General features: G+C 41.5%; 1 protein-coding gene across 3 annotated transcripts in view; it reads left to right on the top strand.

The window, feature by feature from the left end:
* Esyt2 (extended synaptotagmin 2) overlaps positions 1 to 21131 on the top strand; it is a 72537-nt gene that overhangs the window by 7590 nt on the left and 43816 nt on the right. For all 3 annotated transcript variants that reach the window (XM_051177833.1, XM_051177832.1, XM_051177831.1), the window contains exons 2-4: positions 14937 to 14978; positions 15984 to 16118; positions 18211 to 18287. In XM_051177833.1, coding sequence (XP_051033790.1) covers positions 14937 to 14978; positions 15984 to 16118; positions 18211 to 18287 — 254 coding nt within the window. The remainder of the gene's footprint in view (positions 1 to 14936; positions 14979 to 15983; positions 16119 to 18210; positions 18288 to 21131) is intronic.

The following is a 21131-nucleotide window of genomic DNA, read 5'->3' as shown; positions in this document are numbered from 1 at the left end:
AAGGCAGTGTTTGTTTTGAATGGTAGGACATTAAACGACACACACCATAGAGGAGCTGGAGAGGCGGCTGAGAGGCTAAGGCTCCTGTCCACTCTTCCTGTGTACTCTTCCTGGCTTGATTCCTAGGCTCACAGTTTCCTAATACCCCAGTGCCAGGTGAGTTGATGCCTCCTTCTGGCCTCCACAGACATCAGGCATGCACATGGTGCACAAATTTTCATGCAGGCAAAATACTGTACACATAAAAATAAAGGGTTTTATTTTTTTGAAGACGTGGTAGATTTACCCCAGCTCTTCTTACATTTGCTGTACGGTGAGTCATAATCTCAGGATGCTCTTGTTCTTGCGTGGGATATTAAAATATAACAACAATGTTCTCATCTCAGATCACAGTTTCATGTGGCACAATAAAATGATAGCTACTTTGAGATTTCCGAGACTTGCTGGGCTGTCTTGTCCTTCTGTGTACTTACACAGATTGCTGGTCCAGTGTCCTGTGGATGCATTGCTGATTATGAGAGGCAGCCATCATAGACCAGCAGCACAGACTCTGGACACGGTGCTTGTGAACCACCCCTCAGTGAGATCCACCCCTCCTGATGTTGTCCTTTAGGATAACTTGCTATTCCTCTTCAGGAACATAGAATGCAATGAGCCTCACTTTGCCCTGTGAGGCTGGAGAAAGGCTAGGTTTGGTGAAATACTAGGCACAGACAAGCAGACTTGTTTGTGGGTCACCAACCGAGTCACAGACATGCACATCTTTGACTGATCCTCTGGCCATGTGGTCTGAGCTACTACTGCCCTTGCCACAGAGATACCCACTTCAACTGGAGTGGAACCTAGGAGCCCTGAAGTTTTGGGGTTGTTGGATTTTGTGTGTGTGTGTGTGTGTGTGTGTGTGTGTGTGTGTGTGTGTGTGTGTGGTTGTTGTTGTTGTTAACAATTTATGACCAGATTTTTGTTTCTTTGTACAATATTGGGGGTTAAATCTAGGATCCTTGTACATGATAGCAAGTACTCTATCATTAGGTTATTCCATTTTCCACTGTAGCCCTAATACTTAAGCATTGAATGTTTAGCTGGGCTTTGGTGGCACACGCCTTTAATCCCAGCACTCGGGAGGCAGAGGCAGGTGGATCTCTGTGAGTTCGAGGCCAGCCTGTTTTCTACAAGAGCTAGTTCTAGGACAGCCAGGGCTAGACACACACACACACACACACACACACACACACACACACACACGAGAGAGAGAGAGAGAGAGAGAGAGAGAGAGAGAGAGAGAGAGAGAGAGAGCAATTGGCAGAAAGGCAGCTCTGAGAACTGAGAGAAACAGCAAAGCAGGGCTTTGAAATACACGGGTGGAGGAGTTTACTTTTAGCTTTGAGACCCTGGGTCAATGTGGGATGTAGACTAGGGTGGTAAGTGTTATTTGTAAGACAGGCTTGACAGTAGTCGCCAGATGGTCTGAAGATGAAGATGCCAAGTGTCATGGAAACAGTGCTGGGGGAGAAGATAGGAAAAGACTGAGAGAGGCAGTGAGTGGCAGCTGCAGGTGCAGAGATGGCCGTGTTGCCAAGAAAGGTGATTTGCAAGAAGGTCCCTGGAGGTTAGGATAGTAAGTTATTACGTCAGTTTTTAAGAGCCCACCATGAATCTGCTTTCCGTCCCTGAGTTTTCCCAGTCTGGATAAGTCATAAAAAATAGAATCATACAATATGCAATATGTGACTTGTGTCTAGCTTAATTTACTTAGTGAATTAAAATATATTTATATTTATTCGTGTGTGTGTGTGTGTGTGTGTGTGTGTGTGTGTGTGTGTGTGTGTGTACAAGCACACATGTGCCATGCTTGGTTCTCCCCCTCCACCATGTGGGTCCTAGAGATTGAATGCAGGTCACCAGATTGGTAGCAAGTGCCTTTCCCAACTTAGCCGTCTCCTCGACCTTTAGCCTTTCTGTTTTGTTTTTGAGAATTTATGTAGTTTTGACTGTCCTCAAACTCACTATGTAAACCAGGCTAGCCTCAAACTCACAGAGATCTACCTGTCTCTGCCTCCCAAATATCAGAACTAAGGGCATGCATCACCACTCCAAGCTTGTTTTTTTTTTAAATAGTAATAATAATAGTAGTAGTAGTAGTAGTATTGTTATTATTAGGCTTTTCAAGATAGGGTTTTGTGAACCAAAATTTCTGCCCTGCCCAGTCCTACAGCTGTTTAGTCCCAAACACACTCACAGAGGCTTATATTAATTATAAACTGTTTGGGCTATGGCTCAGGCTTCCTATTGGCTAGCTCTCTCTTATTTGTTAACCCATTTCTACGTGTTCTAGGGTTTCCTAGGCCTGAGCCTCTTGTTTTCTCTGCAACTACATGGCTTCTTTCCACCTATTACCTTTCTCTATCTCTGGCATGCTGTGGATTCACCTTTATTCAACTCTAGAAAATCTTTAATTTCTTTCTTAATTTCCATCTGGATCCATTTTTCGTTCAATGGAGAGTTGTACAGGTTCAAGGAGGGTAAGCTTTCTGTTGTTGATGTCCAGCTTTAATCTGTGGCGCTCAGATAGGATGCAGGGTCTTATTTTGATTTTCTTGTATCTGTTGAGACTTTCTTTGTGTCTGAGTATGTAGTCTGTTTTGGAGAAAGTTCCATGAAGTGCTGAGAAGATATATTCTTTTGTGTTTGGGTGAAATATCTTGTACATTTCTGTTAGGTCCTTTCGGTTGATGATGTCAGTTAGCTACAGCTTTTCCTTGTTTAGTTTTTGTCTGGACCACCTGTCTTTGGTGGGAATAGGGTATTGAAGCCTCCCATTATCAGAGTGTGAGAGCCAATATGTGCTTTTAGCTGTAGCAATTTCTTTTACGAATTAGAGTACCTTTATGTTTGAGGCACAGATGTTAAGAATTGCAGTGGCTTTTGGTGGATTTTCCCTTTGATGAGTGTGTAGCTTTTTTCCCTAACTCTTCTGATTAGTTCTGGTTTGAAGTATATTTTGTCAGCTATTAGAATAGGTATACCTGCTTATTTCTTTGTTCTTTGTTCCATTTATTTGGAATACATCTTCCCGCCCTTTTACCCTAGGGTGGTATCTATCTTTGACTGTGAAGGGCACTTCTTGGAAGCAACACAAAGATGGGTCCTGGACTTTTTGTTTGTTTGTTTTATTTCAGTCTGTAAGTCTGTATTTCTTTATTAGGAGATTGGACTCATTAAAATTAATAGTTGTTACTGAACAGTGTGTATTACATCATCTGGTGTTTCTTCTCTTCTTATTAACTGATCTATAATTTTATTCTCGTGCTTTCGTGGATGTGTTTAGTGTTCTCTTCAAACTCAAGTTTTTTTTGGTTTTTTTTTTGTTTGTTTGTTTGTTTGTTTTTGCATCATCCTCTGTAGAACTAGCTTAGTGGTCATGAGTTCCTAAAATCTGTTTTTATTATGGACAGTTTTCCTTTCTCTTTAAATCCCAACTGATAGTTTTGCTGAGTATAATACTCTGAGTTGCCATCTGTGGTTTTTCAGGACATCATTCCAGGCCCTTACGGCCTTTGAAGCCTCCATTGAAAAGTGTGGTGCCTTCACAAACATTCCCACCACTTGGGGTGACCGTGTAGTCAAATATACTAGCCTAGAGCCTATGATGTCACTCATTTAAATACAACATCACCAGATTGCAACAGAAGGCGCTTCTGTTGATGAAAAACCACCCAGAACATTCCAGCAAATTACCACATCACCAGATTGCAACAGAAGGCGCTTCTGTTGATGAAATACCACCCAGAACATTCCAAGGGATTTAGGGAGCTGTCAGGGTCTACAGACAAAAGCCAAATATCTATTTTTACTTTTATTGCACTGGTCTCATGATCTGATTCTGGTTTCTGTATGCATTGTGCATGCGTAATGAATACACTATCAGATTTTCGGTAAACTTTACAGAGAATGAAGAAATTGATCAAGAGATACACAAACTTGTATCTTTTTTTTTTTTTTTTTTCATTGAAATTGCAGTTCTGTCATTATTTAGTATTCCTTTTGTTGTTGTCCTGTTAGACAGGGTCTCTCTGTCCCAGGTCATCCTGGAACTCACTATGTAGACCAGACTGGCCTTGAACTCTCAGAGATTTGCCTGCCTCTGCCTCCTGAGTGCTGGGATTAAGGAATGCACCACCACATCCACCTTCTATGTTTAATCTGTGTGTGTGCATGCGTGCGTGCATATGTGTGTGGGTGTCTGCAGGGGGTCATCACTTCTCTGGAACTGGAGTTATAGTAATTCTTAGCCAGCCAGTGTATGTCCTGGGAAGTGAACTCGTGCCGTCTGGAAGAGTAGAAAGTGCTCTTCACCCTGAGCCATCTCTCTGGCCCTATCACTTACTATCTTATATGAAAATGAGAAATGGCAAACCAACCATGTTGCTTATCTCTGGATTATACTGTAATACCAGGCTTGTTGGATTTTAAAAGGTATTTCCATGTCAACACGACAATAACAATAGTATGACAAGTAAGCACTGTGGAATCGTTGTGTTCAAAGGTTGACATTATGTGTTCAATGTTTTTTTCCATGAAGGAAGTGTTTTCACGAGTCTTGTTATTTACTGTTTCTTTTTTGTTGTTTAAAATTAAAGGGTGTAAAAGGAAAGTGTACATTTTAGGGTAGCCAATTTCTACTTGCGTTTTTCTGAATTCCTGAGATATGTGCTGTCTGCGAGAGAGTAAAGTTAAGCCCGTAGGACATATATTACTGACCTCCTTTCCTTTCTTTTTTCCTCTCCTTTTTCTGTTGAGACAGGATCTTACAGTGTAGCCCAGGCATGTCTCAAGCTGGTGATCTTCCTGCATCAGCTTTCTGAGTGTTGGAATTACTGGTGTGAGCCACTGTAACTGACTTTACTTTAAAAAAAAAAAAAAAAATTCATGTGTATGGATGTTTTGCCTGCATGTATCTCTGTGCATCAAATGCATGCCTGGTGCCTACAGAGGCCCAAAAGAGGGCATCATAACAGATCTTCTGGAACTGGAATTAGAAATGACTATAAACCACCATGTGGCTATGACAATCAAACCCAGGCTCTCCAGATCAACCTGTGCTGTTAACCACTGAGCCATCAGACTCCAGCCCTTGTAGAACTTAAATTTGATGTGGCTTCTGATGCTGGGGCATTGTTATGTTTTCTTGTTGCTTCTCTAATTATAAATGATCTTAATCGCATTTTCATAATCACAGACATATATTTAATTACAAAGCTAAATTAATTGCAAAGAAAACACATGAGGTGCTACAATTGCATATCCATCTTCTGATTCATTTTGGTCAAAACATAAGTGGGTCTGTTTGCCTAGCAGTGTTGGATTTGGATTTTTAAGAACCCACCAGATTGTCTTCCGTGTTGAAGACAGGCTTCCTCCTTTTGGATTCATTTTATTTGTGAGATTGAGGTAGCTTGTGCCAAAGCCCCAGTTTAAATCAAGATTATCAGATAACTGTGTGTCTTTCTGTTAGTAGTGACAAAGACTGTCTAAAGATTTTGAGAAGTGTGTTAAACTAGCTTCAACTTAAAATGTCACCCTTGGACATGTGCTAGCATGTGAGGCATTAAGGGGTTGACATGGCACTCTTGGCTATAAGCTGTAAGCTGCTTTGATTCTGCCATTGGATGTCACCAATGGCTTAGATTTTTGCTGTCGTGTTGTACATATGGTGAAACATAAAATGCCTTAAAAATAAGCAGAAAAGTGAATTACATATGCCAGATGTACATATGAAATTTGGTGTGCCATGTATTACTGAAATAGAAGAACTGGCTTTCAGCCAAGCATGTTGGCACAAATATGTAATTCCAGCACCTAGAAGCTGAGGCAGTCGAATTACAAAGTTTGAGACCAGCCTGGGCTATATTGTGAGAGTTCCCCCTCCCCTATAGAATTGGTTTGCAAATATTTTAGAAATCTTGTAATAGTATATTAGGAGTCAGTTTAAAATTATTTTTTGGAGCTGGAGAGATGGCTCAGTGGTTAAGAGCACTAGCTGCTCTTCCAGAGAGGTCCTTAGTTCAATTCCCAGCAACCATATGGTGGCTCACAACCATCCGTAATGAGATCTGGTGCCGTCTTCTGGCCTGCAGGCATACATGCAGGCAGAACATTGTGTACATAATAAATAAATCTTTTAATAAAATAAATAAAAAATAAAATTATTCCTACTCAGTTTCCTTAAACTAGATCTGTCATTCATATAAGAAAAACACCCAGTGAATTATTTAAGGTAAGTACTTACTAATCACATGCTTTGTATACACTGGTACACATGTTCTCTCTGTTATCCCCTGGTCCCCCTAGCTACACCTCCCTGCACAGCTCAGCCTGCTGTCCTTAATGAGCAGTCAGTCCTTGTTTCAGATCCTTGCAGCTTGCAATAACATAGGGAAGTCAAAATTTTACCCTAACTCTATTAGCTCTTCTTTGTGAGACTAAAAGAGTGACCGTGGTCACCTGTGGTCTCAGATGAAGACTGGAAGGATGTTAATTCCTTGGTGGAATTTCTCCTTAGTACCTAGGAGAGAATCTTGAATGTTTCTGATTTGGAAGCATGTTTGGTGTGTCAGGTTATGTGTCGTAGTGGCCAAAGTTTTGATTACCATGACATAAGTCACTGAGAAAATTATATTGTCTGGATTTAAAACAAAAAAAAAGTACGTTTAGTATTTTATGTGTATGAGCAGTTTGTCTGCTTGTGTATCTGCAATGTACTTGATGTGTACTGAAGCCAGAGAGTGTTGGATCACTTGGGAGCTATAGTTAAAGATAGTTATGAGCCATTATGTGGCCCCAGGTTCTCTAGAGTAGCAGCCAGGATTCATACTAACTACTGAGCCATCTCTCCAGCTCTACCTTGGGGATTTTTGAAGAGATCGGTTGCTTGATTCATTGTATGAATTAATTGATTGCCTGCTTTTTTTTTCCTTTGGATTTGGGAGTTGAGCCGAGAGCTTTTTATATATGCCAGGCAAAGCTCTACCATTGAGCTTTGTCCCCAACACATGACTACCCACTCTTTACTTTGTGTAGACTAGAAATAGATAAAAGGAACTTCAGTGTGACATTTTTGCCACGTTAGGACTGTGAGGACTGCTCCAAGCTTGCCAGCTGTTCTTAGAAATACTTGTCTCCACAGCTTTTTAAAATTTAATCCTCTTTTGTTTTTTGTTTGTTTGTTTTTTCTGTGTGTATATGGGAGAGTTTTGTGTGTGTGTGTGTGTGTGTGTGTGTGTGTGTGTGTGTGGTGTATGTGTCTGGAGGTGTGGGTGAGTGTCAGTATTCATATGTTTGTGAGAAGACGAAGGCCCCTAAGGTCAGTGTTAGCTATCACATTCTGTTCATGGGATCTCCCATTGAACCTGGAGCTCATCAGTCTGGCTAGACTGTCTGGACAAAAGCTCGGTTTAGGGATCGCCTGCCTTCCAGCAGCGTGGTTACAGCATGTGTGTGCTACTAAACATGGCTTTTACATGGGTGCTGGACTTGAAATTCAGGTCCTAATGCATGCAAGGCAGGCTCTTTACCTTCACTGGGCCATCCCCTGAGACCCGAGTTCTATTTTCTTTGTAGAAGTAGTTATCAAGACAAAACATTCTGTTGTCTTAGAAAGACAGCACTTAATGGGAAGATTTCCTGTCTCTGTTATTTTCTAATCGTTATGAATTAGGAAATGACCCAGGTCTCTGGAGAAGTTGAGAGAGTGCAAATGGGGATCAGATATCTCGAGCAGACAGTTAACTTGTGAAATGAGTAAAGATGTATGCATTCGAGACCATCAGAAGTAATGAATGGGAGTTAAACCAACCAGGGCTTCCGTCACTTTCTCCTGATGTTCTCAAAGTCAGGCCCAGGAAGACTCGGGTCACCACTGCTGCCGCCAGCGCCATGCGGAGAGCAGTGGACACACGGCAAGACAGCCCTTGCTTCCGATCTTAAATTTAACAGCCTTTTCTTTTGAAGTCTTGTCAAGTGTCAGTTTTTAATACCACCCCTAATGCTTCGTTTTTATACCATTCTCCTGTGACGTGTCTGGATTGTGTAGCTGTTTTCCTACAGACCCTACATCTCTGCTCCTTTTCCCATCTGCTGCAGCCCACATGGGGAGAGAACTGCAGTTGGGTTGGCCATGTGCCAGGCAGGGAAGCCAAGGAAGGAAGGTTTTTATGCCTCCACTGCTAACTGGACCTCTCATCTTCAGCTATTTGTGAGCATTAAGTTAGCTATTCTGTGTAGAGTTCCTGGTACAGTTTTTCTACATGAAACAACTTGGTAATATCAATAGCATATCAGAATCCAATTAAGCTTTTATTCTTTTTGTTTTGTTTTGTTTTCAAGGCAGGGTTTTTCTGTATTGCGTTGGAGTCTGTCCTGGAACTCCCTCTGCAGACTGGGCTGGTCTCAACTCACAATAGATCAGCCTGCCTCTGCTTCTTGAGTGCTGGGATTAAAGGTGTACGCCACCAATGCCCGGCTCAACTTTTATTCTTTTTAAACATAATATAAAAAGATTTTTTTTGACAGTGTCAACTCTTAGATATAATAGAAACATGGATAATGTTACAGTGATTATGCTTCATGGAAATAATAAAAAACCTTTTATAATTGAAATTTTGAAGTAAAGGACATTTGTGATTTTTTTTTTTTTTTAAACTTGGAAGATCAGGTTTAAAACCACATATTCTGTGTTCTTGGATTTTGTATGACTTGGGAACATATGTTCTATTATCTCTGAGTCTTAATGTTTTTTTTTTCCTGGTTTTTCTTTTCTGTTTTAAATTCTGTTTTGTTCAGGATAAACAAATGTTTATGAATATGTATTAGTTAGAAACAGATTTTTAAAGTTAGTGAACAGAAATTTGGTATCAGATTTGCTTTCTTTAAAGTCGATAATTCCCTTCCTTATTTCGTTGACAATTTGAAGGTACTGGCTTGTAAATTAAAATCTCAGAATGACTGAGTGCCTTCCCAATAATCCCAGGAAATGCCAGCTTTGCAGATCAGTTCACTGCTGCAGGCTCCTGAGCTGAGTAGCTGGTCTGTCATCCAGGAAGATAAGCACAGTCAGTCTCTTTCCTTGGTGACTTCACACAACCCCATCAGGCACATGGCTGTCTCACTGTGGCCTATAAAGTAAAGGCAGCCCTACTTATCATGGCCAGAGCCATGTACTCCCTCCCTCCCTTCCTTTCCTCCCTTCTTCCCTCCCTCCCTCTTTTCCTCCCTCTCTCCCTCCCTCCCTCCTGCAGAGAAGGGCATATGACTTAGAATTCTCCTTCTTATTCATCCTCCCTCTCCCCCCTTCACCCCTCTCTGTTTGATCTGGTAGAAATGAAAAGTAAACTCTTTCCTTACTCTCACACTCAGTATAATTTACCCCAGGCCGTCAAATGTGGCGGGTGGAGGGATTTCCCATAACCAAGCAGTTCTCCAGCAGACACTGGCTGGGTATCCTATATTTCAGTTTGTTTCTGACATCGTCTACATGGAGTTAGTGCCCGATCCTACAAGCTAAGAACCTAGCTCCACAATTCTTTCTTCCCCGTTTAGGGGCCAGTTCCAAGTACTAAATTGTCTGTCGTGTTTGCTTTTGACCTATTGTATCTTGGGTTCCTACAGTTCCTATCTTGAATTCTATTAATTTGCTAGGATGGCTTACAGAAATAGGTTTGCTGATTTATTATAATGGCTATTACAAAGTGCACAATGGATATGGACAACCAGTCAAAGAGATACATAGGGAATGGTTTTGGAAGGGACACAGAACTTCAGTGTCCTCTCCAGGCAACCTGACATGTTCAGCAACCTGGATTCCTTGCAAGCCTGTCCTGTTGGTTTACAGGGAGGTTTCATTAAACACCTGAGATTGATTAAATCATTGCCCATCCCCTCTACCCCTAGTGCAGTGAAGGCGTGGGACCTAGAAGTTCTTCACTCATCACATCTAAACCCATCCTGAAACTTGGAGCCCACCAAGGGCCACCTGATTGGAAGACGAGATACTCCTGTCTATCAGACAGAGGAGCTTTATATGTGAAACCCATGGTCAAAGATGAAATTTAAAACATGATCTGGGGCAGGGTAAAGTGGTACACACCTTTGATCACAGTGCGTGGAAGGCAGAGAGAGGCAGGTTGATCTCTGAGCTCAAGGACAGCATGGTCTTAAAAATGAGCAGCAGGCCAGCCAGGGATCCAAAGTTTAGATCCTGTCTCAGAAAGCACAAATGAGACAGAAGGCTCCTGTAGTGTTTACAGTAGCAGGACATACAACTCTGCCTTGCCAGTGGTGCAGCTTGACTTATCTTCAGCAGCCTCTGCCCACATGGGAGCCAGGATCTTAACTTAGTACCACTACAGAAATTCAGTTCAGGAATGACTTGGTCTGAAGTAAAGTTGAGTTCATAGAACGAAGGAGAATACATTTTATAGTCATCAAAGTTATACACCTAAGAGTCTAAACAATAAAATGGTTGTAGTATGTAAAAAGTTTATGTAATTTGTAACAAGTTTAAAAATTAAGTAAAGTTTAAATATTAAGTTTAAGCTTACTTCTTACCTAAAGGATTTTCTTTGCTTCCAAATGAGGCTTTGTGGTGTTTTACAAGGCATACTACTGTATCTGTTTACAGATGAAAAAGGAGTCCTAAGATTTTGGAAGTCATTGTGCTGGTATGTTTGATTATAAAAATGATTCTTGTAGCCAGGTGGTGGCACATGGTATTAATCCCGCACTCAGGAAGCAGAGGCAGGCGGATCTCTGTGACTTCCGACAAAAAGATCTTGTGGTAGTTTGGTCAGCTTTGCAGGCAAGTCATGTAGGGTTTTGATCAGTTCTGTCTAAATTCTTGACTTTAAACAGATGAGTCATTTAAGCCAGACTGAGATTGCAGTGAGGTGTTCTTTTCTTTCTCACATCCCTTTAATTTTTTTTCTTTGCTTTCTGTCTTACTGTAGCATCCCTGTGTACAAAAGGGATACATGTCAGGGTCTGTGTGTGTGTGTGTGTGTGTGTGTGTGTGTGTGTGTGTGTGTGGTGTATTTACATGCATATCATCTGGTTGTGGAATGTTAGTGAACCATCCAGGTAAGATCAGATCCCTCCCGGTGCTCGTTCCTCTCTCTCCAAAGCAAGTCACTCAAGGATGTGTGCATATGTGTGTTCTTTAGGGAGAACATCCAGTGTGTGCGCAGTAATTAGAGTCATCCAGTGGCAGAAAGCTCTGAGGAAGTCAAGGTCCTCATGTGTCAGTGATGACTTTCATTATGGTGCACAGCTGTGAATAGAGGAAGCTTCTCTTGTTGAGTTTGAGCATCCTCCTCCCTGGCACAGCACGACAATAATTCACTGGTGCATTAGCAGACCCCTGTGCAGCCAGTGTTAGCGAGTAGAAGAGCCCCACTCTGGAACCCTCCCCCGAGTCATCACATTGTAATGGATTGTCAGTAAAGTGTTTGATCAACTTGATGAATTAGAATTTTCTTTCAAATTTGGGGTAGATTACTTACATTTTAAGAAAACCCTAGGTCGACCTAGATTCCCTAAATGTGGTGTTAGTTGGGAGGACTGGACGGTTTATGGGGCCTCTGGTAGTGGATGAGTATGTGTCCCTAGTATACAAATGGGCTTTGGGAGCCCATTCCACATAGAGGGATACTCCTTCCACCTAGACACATGGGGGAGGGCCTGGGCCCTGCTCCAAATGATATGACAAACTTTGAAGATCACCCATGAAAGGCCTCACCCTCCGAGGGGAGCAGAAAGGGGACAGGGGAGGATGGGCCGGTGGAGGAACTGGGATTGGTATGTAAAACAATCTTGTTTCTAATTTAAATTTAAAAATTATATTTTAAAAAAAGGAAACAAGAAAGAAAACCCTATATTGGAGTATTATTCTCTTTTGGTGTAATTAAAGTATGCTTTAACTTGTGGAAATTACATTTTCACATAGTTTTAATTGTTTCATTAAATATAGTACTTCTGTATTAGAAACATTTTCTTTCCTTTTTCCTCTCTCTTTCCTTTTTGATTTGAGACAGGATTTCCCTAGTAACCCAGCCTCACCTCTTCCTGCCTCCTTTAGTTGCAAGGATTGCAGATGTATTCCAACATACCTAGCTTGCAACACTTCTTGATCTTAAATTACAGTAATGAATAACAAATTAATTTTTGGCTCTCACAAAGAATTCAAAACTGTGACAACAGAGAAGAAAAATCAAGATTCATTTTATTTGTTCTGGTTTGAAATGTATTTCTGTATTGTATGCATTAATAGGTGTGTATAAATTAAAAGTATTTTGTATATGTATAAATATGTAAATATATGTAACAGACATATATAAATACTCACCCATCTATGTCTATGCAAACAGTGGTTTAAGATTGCATGGTCCCTATTAATCACTTTTTATTGGTTGGAAATCTGGGTGTAGCTTGTATTAATGGACATAGTCCTTCCTTAAACCTTTTGAAGATATTATTGGAAGGCCAGAGGTTTATTTGATGGTCTCTACAAATATGATTTAGTGTAGTGTACTGACTGAAAAATACAAGGACTAATACTTCCTTGCTTAACTTGTAAATTAAGTTACAGGATGTCTATGAATAGGAATTCTCTGATGTTCAGTGGAAGGTCTGCTCATTATATATGGTCCAGTGGTTTTTAAGGGGTAGTCTGGAGGAAGAAGGTTCTAACCCTGAGTCTGTTGAGGAATGTCCAAGTCATGCTGTGACGATCGTGCTGTGACAAATGCCGGCTCACGGAGACGCGGCCCAGCACTGTGGGTGGAGGACTTACTGGTCTCCAGGCGGTGAACGTGGGAAACTGGCCACAGCTGAAACGAGCTGACTCTTGGGGAGGAGCTTCTTTCCATGTCCACAGCCACGGCTCTGTACTCAATAGGCTGTGAGGAAAGTGGTGCGTCTGCGTTGTGGCCAGAGACTATGTGGCTGCACTGCCTTTGAAGCTCAGGCTGAGCGAGATGAACTGTCCGATAAGCATGTAGGCATTCAAAGCCTTCAGTAAGGTGAACTGAAAAGGAAGTTCCTGTTTTCTAGAATATTTGTTCTGTTAGCTAACTTTAGTGGTTGGGAGACCAGGCAGGAGAGGCCTTGGGGGAAGCAGGTGAGGGCGATGGGACATCAAAGGGCAAGTGTACCAGAAGTCAGGCCCTACAGAAATGTTAATTTGGTATTCACGCTGAAATTACAGAAGTTAGAGTGCTTCTATACTGCACAAGTTCTGTGTCAGCAAACAGAAGGTGCTCAGTGTTTGCCTTTTGATCTTTCTGTGTTGGTTGGTTTAGAAGGAAAGGGTACTGTGGGCGGCAGCCACACAGTAAATTAGAAGGATCCAGTACCAAACACCTGTTTTAATGCTCTGCCTTAAACTGTCCCTTGCTGATCAGACTTTTAAAGTGCCAAACTACTTCAAAGTAATGTAAAGAAATGGCAGAGTACTGATTGCAAATGCCTTAATTTTGATAAGTCTGACAAGTCTGTTCACTGCCCTCACTGCACCCACCAAATCTCTTCCTGTTCCTTGGGGAAGTGCAGCCCTTTCTTGTATGCTTGTTTGATTTGGCTGAGAATTTGCCTCCCACTTATTACGGAGCACAGCGTCTAGAGGAAAGTGCATGTGTAGTCGCTTACTCACTGACCCTTTACCTTCTTGAACAGTGTCTCCCCTAACTTCCAAGCCATTTTCTCGGTTTTGGAAGTTTTTTTGCACCCCAACCCGCCCTACGAATTTATACTTAACTACCTGATTTAGAAATGACCATTTCCACTCACTCTGACCGTCTTGTGGTGCAGGGGAAATAAGGCCCCTTGAAGCTTATTGGTAGACACAGAGGGAACCCATAACACTACCAGTGTCACAAGCTCTGCTTGTTTTCGTCTTGCTGAGAACCCAGAGGAGGGGCCATCACTCAAGACTTGTGAGAGCCAGTATGAGCCCTCTGTGATCAGTGACCTAACCTGTGTCCAGGGATTGCCTCCTTCTAGGCCCTATTGTTTCTTCTTATAATCACACTTGAGATGTAGAGTTGGGTCTCGGAAACCTTGGTTGCCACACCGCACCCTTTGAGACTATCCTGCTCAGTTCCAGTTCCTTCAGCTGGAGGACAGCATTGTTGGACTGCATTCTGTGCAACTCAGGAAAGTTCCGTGCATCATCAGATCTCAGTCACCAGTACCAAGTCTCCCATGACCCGCAGTTTGTGGCCTGTGTGCTCCTCTTCTGAAAGCTCCCTTGTGGCCAAAAACAGCTGGAGCTTCTCATGCAAGCATGTTTTATTTTAGCTGCAACAACAGACTAAACACTCTTCACCTACTTTTTAAGTAGGGTTCTTTCTGCATTTTCAGTCACTTTTCTGACAAGTAGGCCTGGCCTGTGGAGGACTGTGGTTTCGGTATGCATTTGGGAGTGGGCAGGAGACTGATGGAGATGACCCTTGCGTGTAGAAGTCATCTGGCTAGGACTGAAAGGAGGATGCAAAAAGAGGAGACGGATCGTGAGGTCTGAGTCTAGAGCTCTAGCAAACGATAATGTCATTTTTAAAAGGCAGGAAGGCTTTTTTTTTTTTTTTTTTTTTTGTACTTTGAAGTTTCAGATGCCAGGGAGCACCCACTTGGGTGGTGGGAGGCCGTGAAGGCTCTGGTATTTGTGGGCCCCAAACCCTTTCCCTCCAAGTTCTTAGAATGTGGCAAGTAAGGTACCACACTTATCAACTTCCCTTCACTGCGACCGTGTTAGAAAGTGTTGGAGCAGAGTGTTTTAAAGAACGTATGTAAACACAGGATAATACAAATATGAAATAGCCTATGGATCATTTTGTTTATGATTGTCAGGAGTCATTAAGTCATGCGTGTGTGTTTTTCTCTCTCAGGTTCATTTTCCAGACACCGAAAGAGCAGAATGGCTAAATAAGGTAAGATTAGCATATTCCAAATATTCTGTGGGAATTAGAGGGCCAGAGACTGTCTTCCCATGTTTGGGAATTTTAGTGTTGGTAGCATTGGAGCTGAGATGGCAGTGTGCAGGCTTCCGCTCCCCAGAGGGCTGTTGCAAGCAGTATGTGGCTTTCCCCTGGGAAGATCGAGAGCTGTGTCACTGACCTAAGGTTTATGCATGTGCTTGCATGGTATTGCCATCTGGCTTCGTGTCTTCATTCTCAAATAGAGGCTGCTCACATACGCTTTATAGAAATCACAAGCAGACCGACTAGAAATATTATAAAGAGAACAATAACTCCCAAGAAACTACCCATCTATGATACCTTTAAATGGATGTTTTTGTTTCAGTAAGTTTTAGGCTGAATCTCTCTTGGCTGGTGTTCTGAGCTTATCTAAGGCAATATAGTGACCCTGACCTAGACAGTTATCACTTTACTGTTATACAAGTTAATGTGTGATTATAAAATGCAGGATTGATTACTGAGGTCCACACAGCTTTTGTTGTGTTTGGTGTAGTTTCGTTGTGATGTTGAGATCAAACCAAGGACCACCAGAGGCAAGTGTACCACTGAACTACCCTCCCAGCCTGACCTTTCAAACTCAAGAGATCTGCCTGTCTCTGCCTGCTGAGTGCTGGGGATTAAAGGCTGTGCCACCACTGCCTGGCCATAGCTTAAGTTTTTCCAGTCAGTTGAAGCCATGGACTTTTAGTGATTATTAGATATGCAGACATGTTTAAAGAGATTGTCAAACCAAAGGAACTAATTCCTGTAGCATATTGTCTAATCAGTAGTTTATTGTTGAAATAAATGCTTAACATTTAGAACACATTAGACAGGACTGCTTTTGAATAACAAGACCATCTCTCCCTTTTGTTTTAGCTTTCTGATAGACTACATGATAATTTTTCTTAGTGACTCACTTAAATTATGTATCATACATCATAACAGTTATTTAACATGAGTTCCTTTTCCTTCTAGACTGTGAAGCACATGTGGCCCTTTATTTGTCAATTTATAGAGAAGCTCTTTCGAGAAACCATAGAGCCAGCTGTGCGAGGAGCAAATGCCCACCTCAGCACCTTCAGCTTCACGAAAGTGGACGTGGGTCAGCAGGTCAGTTCCTTGCTTCCTTAGTGCCCTTTCTCACGCACACAGTAGGACTGCTGTAAAAGCACAGCAGTGTTCCAGGCCCTGAAGGGAATTGTTCATTTTGAAGAGCATTGAAAGGCCTGCAAATCCCGTAGTCTTTCCCAATGACGCGTTCTGACTCTGCCTGCTTATTGCCTCGCTCTCACTCTGCTGTTTATATTTTGTTGTTTCTGTTTTACTTTTTAAATTAATTTATATTTTTGTTATGTGTGTATATGTGTGTCTGTGTGAGAATATGTTATATATGCATACAGGTTTTCATGGAGTCCTGAAGGTGGTGTCCGAGCCTCTGGAGATGGATGGAGTTACAGGCATTCATACAGCTGCCTGATGTGGGTGTTGGAAACCAAACTCAAGCCCTCTGGAAGAGCAGCAAGTGCTCTTAACCACTGAGCTGTTTCTCCTGTCCTGTTTGTGGCTTTTTAAAATAGTGACAATTTTAAATACAAATTACTAGCTTTAACAAAAAGCAATCCAAATTAGTGGGGGACACACACCTTTAATCCCAGCGCTCAGGATGCACAGGCAGGCGGAGTTCTGTGAGTTCTAGGACAGCCTGGTCTACAGAGTGGAATCTGGGATAGCCAGGACTACACGAGAAGCCCTGTCTCAAAAAAAAGAAAAGTTTAGTCACATCATGTCTCACAACACTTTGTGACTCCAGACCCAGGGATTCTGTGCCCTCTCTGACCTCCAAGGGCACGATGTGTGTGTGCAATGCAGAGACACGTAGGCAGGCAGAACACTCATAAAACAAATACCAATCCAGATTTCATAAGTATTATATCACTCATGTCTGTACAAAAATTTAATTGTATATTATCAAACAAAAATTTTCTGTATAAATTATTGAATTTGTTTTCTTACAAATGTCTTCATTCTCAGCATTTCCTAAAAGTTAGATGGGAAATCATCTCTTGATGCATATTTATGATAGAAAACTTTATGATTAAGTAATAAATTCTGACATATACCTCCATCGCCTGCTCTTTTCCTCTTCCCACTACTGTTGGCCCCCTTCTTCCCAGCTAGCCCCCCCTTCTCTGTCCCTCTCCCTTCTTCCCAGCTAGGCCCCCCCCCTCCCTCTCCCTCTCCCGCTCCCTGTGAGGGGCAGATCTAGTTTTTTGGCATTTTGAGACAGTCTTGCTACAGAGCACAGTCTGGCCTTTAAATGCTACCTGTAGGCCAGGGAGATGTTTCGGTGTTTCAGACCTCTTTCTGAGGATCGAAGTTTGATTTCTGGTACCCACAACAATTGACTTACCATCGCCTGTGACTCTAGCTCAGGTGCAATGACATTCTCTTAAAGTCTCAGCATACACATAAGTAAAAGTAAGTCTTAAAAAAAAAAAAGAAAGAAAGAAATACAGCAGTCTTATGGTCTGTCTTTTGTGCTTGCATAATCAATTATCTGTATCATATATTAAGTATTATTTTTCTTTTTGAGGCAGGGTGTCACTGTGTAGCCCACACTGGCCTGGAAGTGGCAATCCCATGTTTCGGCCTTTTAAAACAGGGCTGTGACTACAGACCTTCACTACCACTCCTGACTGTACCTTGTCTTTTTTATCTACTCAAAAGCCCAGTGTTTTTGGTGTTTGTTTTTGAAATTTTAAAGCAAAAACTTACATAAATCAAAGGTAATGGGAAGTATTAACAAGGATAGAATGGAAGAAAAGCACCAGAATAAACTGAAAGAGATGAGGGCAAAAGGGGGCTTCAAAATAAAAGCACATATATTTATTGCATATGCTAACAACAAACGTAATGCCCTTGTCTACCGAATACTCACTGTCTGCCTTACAGTGTACTTCTGCTCATCGTGTCATTGAAATTCACAGTCATCTCACTTCGCTGTCCCTGTTATTTATAGCTTACAGATGAGAAAACTGAGGGACACAAGTTAAATAGTTGTCAAAGTTAGACAGTGTGTTATCAACCAGAATTATACTCGTGATCCGATGTTAAACTTGTTCTTACGGCATCTATTCTGTATTTTAAGTTTGTTTGCTATTAAGTCTTTCTCTGTTTTAAATTAAACTATTTATTGTTTCAGCCCCTTAGAGTCAATGGTGTTAAGGTTTATACTGAAAATGTAGACAAAAGACAAATTATCATGGACCTTCAGATTAGGTAAGTTTTCATTTGCGTCATATTTTGACATGGTTACCGACATATAGCATTTAATTGGTTGTATGTATAAGATAGAGGATATAATGAATTTCCTTTGAGTTCCTCATAATCTAGACTGTCATTCATCGAATATATTAAATATAATGGGGCTGGAAAGATGTCTCAGCAGTTAAGAGCACTGGCAACTTTCCAGACAGCATGAGTTTGGTTCCCAGTACCCACAAAGCAGCTCACAGCCATCTGTACTCCAGCTCCAGGGGATCCAGCATCTTCTTCTGGCCTCCACGGGCATCAGGCACACACCAGGGTACACAGACATACATGCATATAAAACACCCCATACACACAAAATAAAATACATTTCTAAAAATGTATTGAATAATAGAAATCATATCATCTACAAGAAAACTGTAATCTAATAAATAGTCCTTATGAACCTTATATAAAAATCCTCAACAAAACAGTAGCAAATTGAATTTATTCCCAGAATGCATATGTTATTCAGGACAGGAAATCCAGTCTGTAAAACACACCGCTTTATTTTAGGAAGGGAGTGGTGGAGACTGCCATGGTCATCTCACTTGATACAGACGATAAATTTAACAAATTCTGTGCTCTTTCATGATTTTTTTTTTTTAAAGTTTAACCTATAGAAGTCACATACAACATAATGAAGTAACAGGAATCCAAAGTGAAAAACAATGTTTACAAATGATGAGGTCTTACAGAAAAAAATTCCACAAAAAGTTTTAAAGCCAATTGTGATGGCATACACATTTAATTCCAGCACTCTGGAAGCAGACTGGCCCACATTCAAGTTCTAAGTCAGCCAAGGGCTACATAGTGAGACCGTATTAGTTAGGGTTTCTGTCACTGTAAAGTGACACCATGGCCACTGCAGGCAGCTCTTACAAAGAAAACATTTACTTGGGTTGGCTCACATGTAGCAGAGGTTTAGTCCATTATTATTATTATGGCAGAGAGCGTGGTGACATGCAGGCAGACATGGTGTTGTAGTACCAGCTAAGAGTCCTACATCTGGCATGCAGCAGCAAGTCAACATTGGGTGACATCCTGATCATAGGAACCTCACAGCCCACCCCTGTAGTGACTCCATTCCTCCTAATGGTGCCGCTTCCTGTGAGATTATGGGGGCCAACTATACAAAGACCCTGTCTGAAAAAACAAAAACAAATACTTAAAACTAAAATGAATTCAGCCAAGTAGCCAAATGCAGTCAAATCAATTGCATTTCTGTACATTAACAATGAAGAAAATACTGAAAGAAAACAAGGACAATTCCCCTTGTGATGGGATCTTTAGACAGCACAGTTGATAAAATGGTTGCTTTGTTCAGTCCCTAGAACCCACTAAGGAAACAAGCATGATGGTTCATTTGAAATCCCAGGATCGAGGAAGCAGAGACAAGAGGATCTCTTATTCTGTGGCCTGGCAGCCTAGCCTTAGTCTGTGAGCCCTAGGTGTCAGTGAAAGACTCTCAAAATAAACAAGGCAGAGGACTGTTAGCAGTTGAGTCTGCTCTTTTGAGCCTAGACTAAGGGTAATTTTTTTTTAATCATTTGTGAGTTTCCAGAGTATAGTGATATAATAATTACATGGACTTTGTATCAATTACCTTTATTTTAGAAAGAAATGTTGAATGTCTCTGATACGAGTAAACTTCCATCTTTAATATATGTGATGCTTGTGCAAACAACATTGTCATCCATGGAATAAATAGGAGGCAAGATTATGGGTCTTATGTGGGCCAGGCTCCATTAGGCTTGCCAACAGGCCTGGGTATGAGCTCCATGGTGGTCCACCTGTGTCTTAGGTTAGGGTGTATCCCACAAGGTCTGTCCATGGGGCAGATGACAAGCTCCATGGAGATAGAAACCTTGTACTCTATCATTGTTTGTGGTAGAATATTATTTTAAGGTGAGTGGCTTTTGTTTATGCTGCTTTTGTTTAATTCTGGTGAAGCTGTGACGATCAGTAGATGCCTGATGATCTACTAAAGAGCTGAATGGCCAATAGCAGGGTGGGAGCAAGGATAGGCAGGGCTGTCAGGCAGATATAAAGAGAAGGAGAAACGAGTAAGGGGGGCAGCAAGAGAACAAGAGGAGGACGATGTCAGGGGCAGCCACCCAGCCAGCCTTGGGGTAATAGCGAAAGGAAGACACGCAGGGGTAAGAAACATAAAAGCCCAGAGACAAAAGGACCATTTAGGTTAAGAAAAGCTGTCACGAAACAAGCGAAGCTAAGGCTGGCCATTTATAAGGAAGAATGAACCTCCATGTGTGAGTTATTTGGGAGCTGAGTGGTAGCCACCCCCCCCCCAAAAGCCAAAAGAGCAAAAACATTGCCCAAAAATTGTTCTGGCATTAAACAAACTATTTGAGTAATTCCTTCGATGCATATCAGTTTGAAAATGCAGCTTTAGCAGCTTTTGTCCACTACGATTCTGTATGACAAAGACAGGGAAATGAAACAAGTTGGGCAATAAAGAGGACATGTGTTGGGTTTTATATTGGTTTAAAAAGGAAATTTTTTAATGCTAGTTTTATAGCAGGTTATATTAGCAACAAGGTAGAGAATAATCCTCAGTGTGAGGAATCTGTAGACAGTATATCCTGGAAGAATTTTGTTCATGTGCTTAAACCAGTGGTCTCAACCTGTGGTTTGGCAACTATTGAAAACATGTTTCCAATGGTCTTACTGTCTGAGACACTCCATAGCAAAATCACAGTTATGAAGTATCAGCAAAAAGTAACAACATGAGCAACTGTGTTGTCACAGCGTAGGAAGGTTGAGAACCACTGGCTTAGACCCTTCCTAATTTGA

This window comes from Phodopus roborovskii, unplaced genomic scaffold (genome assembly GCF_943737965.1).
Source record: "Phodopus roborovskii unplaced genomic scaffold, PHOROB, whole genome shotgun sequence".
NCBI classification, from domain to species: domain Eukaryota; kingdom Metazoa; phylum Chordata; class Mammalia; order Rodentia; family Cricetidae; genus Phodopus; species Phodopus roborovskii.
This window is presented reverse-complemented; position numbering and strand designations above follow the sequence as displayed.